This window comes from Antrostomus carolinensis, unplaced genomic scaffold (assembly GCF_000700745.2).
Source record: "Antrostomus carolinensis isolate BGI_N321 unplaced genomic scaffold, ASM70074v2 scaffold37054, whole genome shotgun sequence".
In the NCBI taxonomy this organism is placed as follows: Eukaryota; Metazoa; Chordata; class Aves; order Caprimulgiformes; family Caprimulgidae; genus Antrostomus; species Antrostomus carolinensis.
This window is the reverse complement of record NW_010313468.1, coordinates 20,268-30,741: the sequence shown is the minus strand read 5'-3', so window position 1 is coordinate 30,741 and position 10,474 is coordinate 20,268. Positions and strand designations below refer to the sequence as shown.

General features: G+C 53.1%; 1 protein-coding gene across 2 annotated transcripts in view; it reads left to right on the top strand.

The window, feature by feature from the left end:
- FLT4 (fms related receptor tyrosine kinase 4) overlaps positions 1-10,474 on the top strand; it is a 36,989-nt gene that overhangs the window by 8,132 nt on the left and 18,383 nt on the right. The window contains exons 3-10 of one of the 2 annotated variants that reach the window (XM_010167372.2): positions 2,663-2,775; positions 3,660-3,822; positions 4,068-4,207; positions 4,917-5,085; positions 5,841-5,958; positions 6,601-6,752; positions 7,477-7,639; positions 9,495-9,633. In XM_010167372.2, coding sequence (XP_010165674.1) covers positions 2,663-2,775; positions 3,660-3,822; positions 4,068-4,207; positions 4,917-5,085; positions 5,841-5,958; positions 6,601-6,752; positions 7,477-7,639; positions 9,495-9,633 — 1,157 coding nt within the window. Of the gene's footprint in view, positions 1-2,662; positions 2,776-3,659; positions 3,823-4,067; positions 4,208-4,916; positions 5,086-5,840; positions 5,959-6,600; positions 6,753-7,476; positions 7,640-9,488; positions 9,634-10,474 lie in introns of both variants that reach the window. The other variant, XM_010167371.2, reaches the window with a different exon arrangement.

Here is a 10,474-nt window from a genome sequence, read left to right as displayed (position 1 = left end):
GAACTGGGCTGCAATGTGAAACTGTCCCTCGAGAGCTTGGAAGGGCTGATGTAAGTGTCAGGGATGTTTGGAGACAGCATGATCAGACCACAGGTTTATCCATCAACCTCATTTCTCATGTTGAGAGCTTGGTGGAATTGCCAGGAACAAAATATATGTGTTTAGCTGGAAAAATGTCTTCTTCTGTATTTTACCTGCAGCTCAGTTCTCAAATGAACTCTCCACGTGTATGTCTCATTTCCCGTGTGTCTGGTTAGGTGTATAGTTTATTACAGCTACAGATAGTGCTGTAAATGTACAGAATGCCTCATCAGGGTGGAGTAGGATATGTACGGCCCCCATCTCATAAAGCTTAGCATATATTAATGATGAAGATGCTAAATTATTCCCATCCGACCCATTAAGACAGCCTTACAGAAAATATGTGATGTGGTCAGAGAGGGGAGTTAGTGCATGAATCACAAGCTCATTGGCAGCAGGACCAGTCCCATAAATCAGTTAGTTCTTGGCTACCATTTGAGCTTGGAGGGGACCTTATAGTCTCTTACCTCTGGCAGTTGTGTGCCTCCTCCCTTTCACATGCCCAGGCCTCGGGAAGGGAATAAGGAACATGTTCACACTCGGAAACAGATCTGTGATTTCAGAAGGCAGCAATCCTGTGGCAGCACAAAACCTTAGGAAATAAAGATAATTCTCTGGGCAATCTGTATTTTCATAAGAGCTGACCAGCGCGTCTCCTGTGCGTGGCTTGTTTCACCTAAGCTGTAGAAAAAAGTGCTTCACCCAGAGTACATCTTTGCAGCTTGACTATCATTGAAGCAACAGCTTTGTGGATCAAAAATAAAAGGAATGCCCTTATGGACCTAACAGTGGGAGCACTGGGTTGGATTGGGCTGGGCCCAGTGTGATTGGAACAGCAGGATCCCCAAATGGTGATCATTACCAAATTTATCTTGTCATTTTAGACAGGCAGCTTTAAGGGTTGGGTAGCAGAGGTAAAGAGTTTCGGGTTGAAAAAGCAGATGTCCTCATGCTACAGTCCCTTGAAATCAGAGATTTAGCTGCAATCCAAGTGAATAAAGAGTAACTTTTAAGGCCACTGGGATCTGATTGCAGCATAACAGAAGCCATAAAATCTCCCCTAGCAGGTCCCTGGGGCAGCCTCATGTCTCCCAGGTAGGGACCCACCACCTCTTTATGGAACCCCCTTCACCCAGGGGACAATTTCCATGAACAAAGTCAATCTTGACCACGTGCTGGGTGGACATTTCCAGAGACATGACTCTTACAGAGGAAAGATGCTGGCAACACCAGGCATCAGAGACACTAGAGACCAGTTTCTATTCAGAGCACCCTGTGAGGTATGTATCCCTGTGGAAATAGCCAGGCAGGGACTGATACTGCAGAAGAAATTATCCATCAGTGAGGCGCTGCCAGAGGACACCAAGCAGCCTCCCAATTCTATGTCTCCTCCAATTTTGTCTTCATCACATTTGGTTAACCTGGGTGGCTGCTGATTCTGTGCCCTGTTTGGAAGAACCCAAAGAATTGAAAAACTCTGAAACCAAAAGCGCTGCCAAGCAGACAGGTGAGCAGGTGCCTTGGCAGCAGCTGGCATGAGGCACTGCAAGGCAAACCTCACCCTTCCTACCCTCTGGCTAGCCATGGCTTGAGTTACAAGCATATTTTGCATCTTGGTCTCACCAGCTTTTTCCAGTGTATCTGAGAAAGAATCAGAAATAGGGTCTGTGCTGCCCTGTTACCTTGCCAGCTCTTTGGGATTCAGTTGGTCTTTGAGTTCTGTGTCTGGATGGTGCCTGGCACGATGGGTCAGGGCCATGACACGTCTCCTTTATATGATGCCATCAGTTCCCTTCCACTGTGGAGACCTGCTTGGTCTTTTCTTGATTGACACAGGCAGCGCACTGAGCAGGATGGGACAGCCCCTTCTGCAGACACTTTGCCTCTTGGTGCTGGTTCCACATGGAGTTCTGTGTAATGGCCCTGGCCTTGCCAAGTCATTTCACTGATTAATTTTGGGTGGTTTTGCTCTTCCTGTCAATATTTGTGGTTGCAGCAGTTGGAGGCAGTGGGGTGGCAGCCCTGGAAAGCTCAGCTCATCTGTTTATCTGCCGGCCAGGATGGCTGCAGGATGACATCTGCATACCATTCCGCTGTGGATCACTTCCTCACCCTGGAAGGTCACACTGCCTGCTGCTGCACCAGGGCGGCACAGCCCCACGCTGTCCCTGCCATGGAGCCATGCACAGTCACCAGCTGGGCAGGCACCAAGCCCAGGACAAAACCCGCTGGTTTCACAAAGGGTCAAACCCAGGCAGAGACCGTGAGGGGGCCAGGAAAGGGGGGATTATTTCCAGCACTGCCCAAATGTCACACAAGTGCCTCTCCACCAGTACAGTGTTTGGTGCAGAGGAGCCGGCTGGCCCAGGCGCCTGCCTTTGCTGCTCCCTTTGCATTCCCGAGCTCCAGGTGTCTCCTCTGACTGTCCCACATCACAGATGAGGCCATCCAGCTCAACACCACTCGCTCTGGCAAGCTCATGAAGAAAGCCAGAGAGCCTCCTTTTCTTCTGGTTTATCCCTCTTCCCAGTTATTTTCTTGTCCCTATTTAGTTGTTTTTCTACTTATATCTCTTCTTCAGATTTTGAACAGCCATTTATCAACAAGCCGGAGACCCTCCTCATCAGCAAGAAGGAGAACACTTGGGTACCATGCCTCGTGTCCATCCCAGATCTTAACATCACACTGATCTCGGTGAGAGCTCGGCCAGTGCAAGACTCTGGACCGGCATATATTGCATTTGTTCTGCATTTGTAATTACCTGAGTGGAAGTAGGCCAGGCACTGCCAGGAATGGAAAATGCATGGGATACATTTTCCATGGAAAGTACAAGCCACTGGCTTCCTCGTTTTATTTGCTGGCTGAAGCTGTGCTGTCCAGCTCCCTTGGGTAGACCCCTCAGGTTTCCTGCTAACCTTGCTTCTCTTCCCTGGAGCTCTATGAAACAAAACAAGACTTTGCTTTAATTCCATTTCCCCACAGCATCCCCTTTTTGCTTTGGTCTCTGTGATCTACAAACCCTCTAGGTGGTCACCATCCCCACAAGGGAGGAGGCTGCAGCCCTGGGGCTGATGACTAAAAACAAGGCTGTTATCAGTTTGTTTGTACCTTTTTTTTTCTTTTTCTTTTTTTTTTTACAATGCAAAGACATCCTTCCAGGATGAGTGTTACTATTGTACAAAGGCCTCCAGGGACACTCTGGGGGCCAGGGGCCTTTCCCTTGCCCAGGCAGGACACTACCCAAGGTCAGCACTCATCCCAGTGGGGCCGATGTTTGGGACATCAGCATTAGTTTCCTTAGCTATCACTATAAGTTTCCATTCCTGGAAGTCTCTGGCCCACTCTGCAGACGGGGAGGCTCATGGTGCAGGATACGACTGCTCAACTGCTCAGGGTCTAGGGGAGGCTGCGGATTCCTAGATGACAAACCCTCAGAGGGAGAGGGAGGGAGGCCGGCACAGCATGATGCTGCATCATTTCTTCCCACCAAAGGGACATGTTAGCCAGCGCAAAGCCTGGAAGGGGTGGGAATGTTGTTAGCCTGTTATTTCAGTTGGCAAAAATGTTGATTTTTCCAGCAAAATTCCCTCATCCACCCTGACGGGAAAAGCACTTTCTGGGACAACAAGAAGGGGGTGCAGGTACCTACACATTTGATCAGGGACTCCTTATTCGTCCAGTGTGAGACTGTCATTGACAAGAAGGTCTTCAAATCCAATTTCTTCATCATTCATATAGCAGGTGAATATTTGGGAAGGTGCAGGGGGGCAGTGTGGATGACCCTGAAGTCCATCAGTGTGGCTCACGGGGTTCTTTTGGTCCTCTCTAGCTACATAGACTCTGCATGGTGTTTATACCTCCTCTGCTGTATGACAAAGATACACCAAAAGCAGCGGGAGGACATACCCAAGCCTCCTGTAACTGCATAGTCTGAGTCAAAGAGTTACTAGGTCAGAAATGTCTTATCATTGCCTTTTCTGCACCAGGGAGTGAGCTGTACGACATCCAGCTATATCCCAAGAAAGCCATGGAGCTGCTAGTGGGAGAGAAGCTGGTCTTGAACTGCACAGTGTGGGCCGAGTTCAACTCTGGCGTCCGCTTCCAGTGGACTTACCCTGGCAAACAGGTACCAGCAAATTGAGCAGCTCCCCATGCCCTGAACCACTTCCTTCTGGGTCGTCCCCGCCTGGCCCTTCATTGTTCCTCTTCACATCACTGGCAGGGCTCTGCTTCATGATCCTAACCATGCTGTCATCTCAGTCAGAGTGCTTTCCCATTTTTCTCTCCTGCAGCAGGAGGCAGGCAGAGGGAAGACCCCTTTTCCTGGCAGAAAGCACCCTCCTTGCTGAGGCGTTACTGCTCTGGGGCTCTCCTGGGCAAACACTGGCTTCAGTTCCACCAGTGCAAATTCAGAGCAAACATGGTTAGCTTAAAAGGAGCTATTCCAGCCACACAGCCCTGCTTACCAAGAGCCTGTGAGGGGGTCCCTTCCCTGCTATATTTTCCCGCTGTGGTAGATTCTGCCTCTTGTGAACAGTGAGACAGAGAAATCTCCTGAGGGCATCACTCTGTTCACATACCTGTAGGGCTCCCAACCTGGTTACTGGGCTGCAGATCAGAGCAAAAAACATGTGCTGAACTCTGCCACAGCCTCAGGTGGTCAGTCACATAGGGCGTGTTGCCTTTCCATCCCCGAGGATGGCAGTCAGTGGTGGAGATGCCTGTCTGGGGAGAGGTGAGCGCTGGACAGCAAGAAGTGCAGATGTGAGAAGCCCATCTGCACAGCTCCATCCTGTCCATGTCTTTCATCCCCTTCTCTTTGTCACCTTCTGCAGACGCAGCGGGCAGTGATGGAGCCTGAGCGCCGGTCCCTGCAGACACACACAGAGCTCTCCAGTATCCTGACCCTCCGCAATGTCAGCCAGCAGGACCTGGGCAGGTACACGTGCACTGCCACCAACGGTGCCCAGATGCTGGAGGAGAGCACCGACGTCATTGTGCACGGTATGGCGCCTTCTGCTCCCTCACAGAGCCACGGCCAGAGCCGAGCAATCCCCGAACTGCTTAGGAAGTGCTTGGCCCAAAGCTCAGTAAAGGAGCTCCTGCACCTCCATCCCACTCTGCTTTAGTGAGATCCAGCCTTCCTCCAGTCCCTCAGCCCTTCTGCATGCCAGCACCACACTGGAAGCATGATCACGCTCAGCAAGGTGCCAAGATGACGATAGAGAGAGGTGCAAACATCAAACTGACCCAAATGCCAGTGGGACGGCAGAACACAGAGGTCTCATGGCCCTGCAGCAGATATAGTGCTGCTGCAGCATAGATGGCCTGGGAGGCACCCAGCTGTGAGTGCACAAGGCACTGTCAGCACTGGGCAGCTGTCTCCTGGCAGCAGAAAGTCCTGGGGCAGCACAGTCTCTCTGTGTCCTCCATGGATCCCAACAGCCAGGCAGAGGCAGCTCTTCAGCTGCTGGAGTCGCAACACTGTGCTGACCTGCCCAGCCTCGCCTGGTATCCACTTTCTTCTGCTCAGGGAGAACAGGGATGTGGAAGACAGGTTGGGGGTCATCTGGTCAGATGAGACAATAGTGGATTTTGGTGATACTGATTTCATCATTGCAGAGAAGTAGTCGTTTTCAACTGCACTGCCACAACACCCCATCTGTCCTTGATCCTTGCTCTCGGGCCCTGTGGAGAGCTTGGTGACAGCCTGTTCCTTTGTGCCCTGCTCTCCTCCATGCTCACCTTTTTTCTTGCAGAAAAGCCCTTTATTAATGTGGAGTGGAAGAAGGGCCCAGTGATAGAAGCCACTGCAGGAGACGAAGCCGTGAAGCTACCAGTGAAAGTTGTGGCTTACCCCCCACCAGACTTCCAGTGGTAACGCACCTTTCTTAGCCTGAGCCACCTGCTCCTTTCCTTCTTCCTTCTGCTAATTAGGGGAGTCTAGCCTAGCCTTCTTGCTAAGTCCTTCTGTGGCCAAGTTTGTCCCAAATGTCACTTTTTTCCACCCATGTGGGTCATTTCTCCCACCTGCCCTGGCTCTCAGCTGCACAGCTTGGGATGGGAGGAGGTGAGGTCTGCGGGAGAAGCAGCAAAGTTCCTGGCCTGGCTTTGCAGCTCTGCACTGTCTGGAGAGGCCAAGTGGAGCTCCCACAGGAGCTGCCCCTCTCGTCCCCCTGCAGCAGGGATCACAGCTGCCCAGAGGAGCAAAAGAGTGAGCCAGGTTGTGCACCGCATCATGCTGCCCTTCCACCAGAGCTGGTGGGGAGCTGGGAGCTTCACACCTGCACACTGCTCAGGGCAGAGCTGTGACATCCTTGACCTCACACATGTCCATACAAGACAATGCACAGACCTGTAACTTGGGTCTAGGAAAAGACCAAGGGTATCTCCAGAGAGGTCCACAGTCCTAGCAAGGGGTGCCCTGGCTGTGCTCTAGTGGGGACCAGCAAACCCCTGCCCAGCTGCCGGTGGGACACTTCCTCCCCATGGCTGCATTTTCTCTCTGCCTCCCTGCAGGTACAAGGACGGAAAGCTAATTCCCAAGCAATCTCAATCTTCAATGCAGATCAAGGATGTGTCGGAGCAGCACGCTGGGACGTACACGCTGGTTCTGCGGAACAGGCTGGCGGGGCTGGAGAAGCGCATCAGCCTCCAGTTAATTGTCAACGGTAAGGGAGGGGGCTGGGGCTGAGGGGAGAGCACTGAGCCCATGGCTCCAGCCTTTGGGCTGCTCCAAGACCAGGTCCCCACTGCTGTCCTAAAGCAGTTGGCACCTACATCATCTCCTTCTTCCCTGTTGCTGAGGGATGCTCTGGTTACAGTGAGGCTGGTTCCTTGTGGCCTGAGCAATACAGCACTGTTTTGTTCCTGTGTCCATCACTCTGGGCAGGATATGTCCTTGCTCAGGGGCAGTTTCCCAACTGCAGTTGGAGCTGCTGCTGAGGGTGACCCTGACTGATGCAGACTTGAGGGCAGGGCAGCTGCAACACACGTGAAGCCTGGAGCTGGAGCAGTTCCTCTGGGTCGGAAGCTCCTGTTGTGCAGGAACCAGATGCCAGCACAAAACGTTCTGGAAGGGCACTGCTGCTTGGAGATTTGTCTCCAGCAAGCTCTGTAGCCCTGTGCTGGGGACTGCCAGATAATGCTTTGAGCCCTGCAGCATCCAGAGTCACACTCTGCAGAGGAAGGAGAAATGTTGTCACTTGAATCTGCCTTAGTATAACCTCCTCTGCCTCTCTGCCTTGCAGGCCTGAGCTCCCCAGGAGCTGCCTGAGAGCCACAGTGCTTTAGTGCCTGGTCTCTCTATAGGTGGGCTTGGGGAGGGCTGTGCCTGGCCTGGGGATGCAGCAGCTGAACCTGCAGCCGCTCACAGTGTCACTCTGATCCTTACAGTTCCTCCACGAATCCATGAGAAGGAAGCCTCTTCTCCAAGCATCTACTCCCGGAGGAGCCCCCAGGCCCTCACCTGCACGGTCTATGGCATCCCAGCACCAGAGGGGATCCAGTGGCAGTGGAGGCCATGGATGCCCTGTCGGATGTTCTCCCGACGCAGCCTGTAAGTATCATTTATTCCAACACCCGTGTCTTACCAGGCCACCAGCGTGGCATTATGGGCTCCTTGTGACCATGGCTGTATCCCAGATCCCAACTCGCTTTTGCTGTCCCAGCCACAACATGGCAAGAGGAGGAGAGCACTGACTGATAGCTCGGGGCACTGTACACCAACTCACCCTGTGGCGAGGCAAAGTGGAGCCTGACGGAGACACTTGTGCTCTGTGTGGGAGTTTGGCCCAGCCTGGCTGGTCCCAGACACTAAGGGCTTCCACAACTTCCCCTATGTCCTCGGCCATCTGCATCCGGCAGGAGATGTCCATGGCCTGGCCACACCTCACAGCACCTGCAATAAAACCACTGACCACTGTGCTAATGGGGAAACTGAGGCAGATTGCAGAAGAAATTGTCACAGCCCCTTGGTGAGACCCTGAGACAGCAGCTGGGGCTCACCCCATTCCTGCACTGAAATCTCTGTGATTTTTTGGTCCTTTATCTTCTGCTAGGTCATGGTGGAAGCAAAAGCGCTCGTAGGCAGGGTGGCAGAGCTACTGTGTGCAGGGAAGAGTTGCTGAAACTGGGGGAAGTGCCAGACCTCTGCCAGCTGCCGGGATGGTTTGCCAGGAGGGTGTTTGTGCAGGCAGCGCCAATAGGTAGGCAGGAAGGGTGCATGCCCACTGCCTGTGCCCTGGGAAGCTGGGCCAGCACCAGGCAGGGCTGCAGTAGCATTTTTTAGCAGCAGCCTCACAGGAAGAAGGAAAAGGGATGCTGGGGAGTTGTAGCCAGAGCAGTCAGGGCGGTGGACATCAGGGTGCCTGGAGGAAGCCAAATCCCGCAGCCCTGTGCAGGCTGTTGCAAAGCCAGGGACGCCAGAGACTCTCCATCGCATGTGAGTGTACCGTGGCCCTGTCAGGAAGCAGAGGGGCCCATGAATTATGAGCACTGTCTTCCAAGGCCACCGTATTTCTGCCTAGCGTAGCTCCAGAGGATGCAGGAGGCTTCTTTTTAGCTTCCTGTTGTTTACACAGCTCGCCGATATGCTCGCCCTGCCGAGCGCTCTGCCCGGTGCTGCCAGCACGCACCCTTGCCACTGCTCTTGGGTGCTCAGCTCCCCCCTGCTTCTCTGCACCCATAGGACCTCTCCTTCTTCACCTCCCACTCTGGATTTTGGGCTGACTCTCCCATCACCCTGCCCCACCTGCATTTCAGAACCACCCTGCAGGCTGCAGCATCCCAGGTCCCTGACAGATTTGGGCTCTTCTCCCCCTGATCCTGCCTTAGCCCCAAAGAGGTGCTACTGTGCCCCTGTGAAATGCCAGCAGCATCTCTACTTGAGATGTTTCCTTCCTGATTTTTGCTGAATTAGGTACAGGAGGTGCACTCTTGGGTAGTGCACCCTTAGGTGCTGCACCCTCTGCTTTCCAGGCCAGCACCCAGTCAGACTGTGACATCCTTGACTCAGTCCCAGCAGGGGTTTAAGGCCTTGCTGCTGAGCAAAGTGACATCAATAACTGCCCCAGACACACAGGAATGGATTTCATTCCTGCCTTTTTCCACACCTAGCAGGAAAGGATGAAACCACAGGCCTGGGGGTGAAGAAGCTGCCTAGGACACCAGTATCCATCCCCTGCCTCAATTTTCATACCCAGAGATAACATTTGCCTCACTAGTGATTGTAGAGCACTTTATAAAGCACATTAGAACTGTGTAACCAAATGACCCGGGACATTTCACAGTCAGCGGACAGGCGTGTCAATTCTCAGACACAAAGCTATTTTTGCTGCCTTCTTCCCAGCTGACCCTCTCTCCATCTCTCTCCTCTTTCTCCTGGTGCTTCCTGACTGCTGGATAAGCAATAGCAGGCACCGGGCAGCAAGGCGGCATCAGCGGGATCGGATGCCTGAGTGCAAGGACTGGAAAGATGTGTCGCCGCAGGACGCGGTGAACCCCATCGAGAGCATTGACACCTGGGTGGAGTTCGTGGAGGGGCGGAACAAGGTGAGGATGTGGCCCTAAACCTCGGAAAGGTCCTTTGTGATCAGCCAGCAAAAGTGACCTGGAAATGAGCTTGGCAGAGACAGATTTGGAGAGGGCTTCACACCTCTGCTTCTAAAGTAAACCATCAGCGGCCATTCCCAGCTCTGGGGCTCGGCGGTACCAGGCAGCCCCAGAACAAGGGAGAACTGTCATCTTTGAGAAATTACCCTGAAATTGCAGTCCAGAGGGGCTGTCACTGGGGCTGACTGCCCAGGAGGGTTTACACTGATCCCTGTTGAACACAGGGCATGGGGGATATGCTGTGGGGGCTCCCATGACCATTTCTAAGCACTCCTGCTTGAGCTGTTTTTGGAGAGCCGAACCCCGCAGAGCAGCCTGGGCAGCTGGGAAAGGAGAGCAGGTGCCACAAACTGACCAGGAAATCTCTGGCTTTAGGAACATCCATGTGTGTAGCAGAGCATTTCATCCAGCTGTCCCCATCCTGGTGGGGTGGGGGTGGTATGGAGATGCTGCCATCCATCCACTGCAGGTTTGTGAATGAGAGCACATGCCCCACAGAGCCCACTTCTCCATCACAGCGTTTCCTCTCTGGAAGGAACATCTCTCCCTCATTGCAGTGTGTGACCTGCAAACACCCAGACACTGCTTGCTGCCTGTTTCTTTCTGTCTCTCTAGTAGCCACGAGTTTCAGGTCTGCACCATGACGGAGTTCCTGTTCCCGCTGGTGTCGGGCACCAGCCGCTCACAGAGAGATGCAGAACAAACAAATGGGCCCCCGTTTCCGAAAGTCACTTCCTGTTTTCCTACACACCTCCAAAGGCACTTCCCGTCCTCTGGCTGA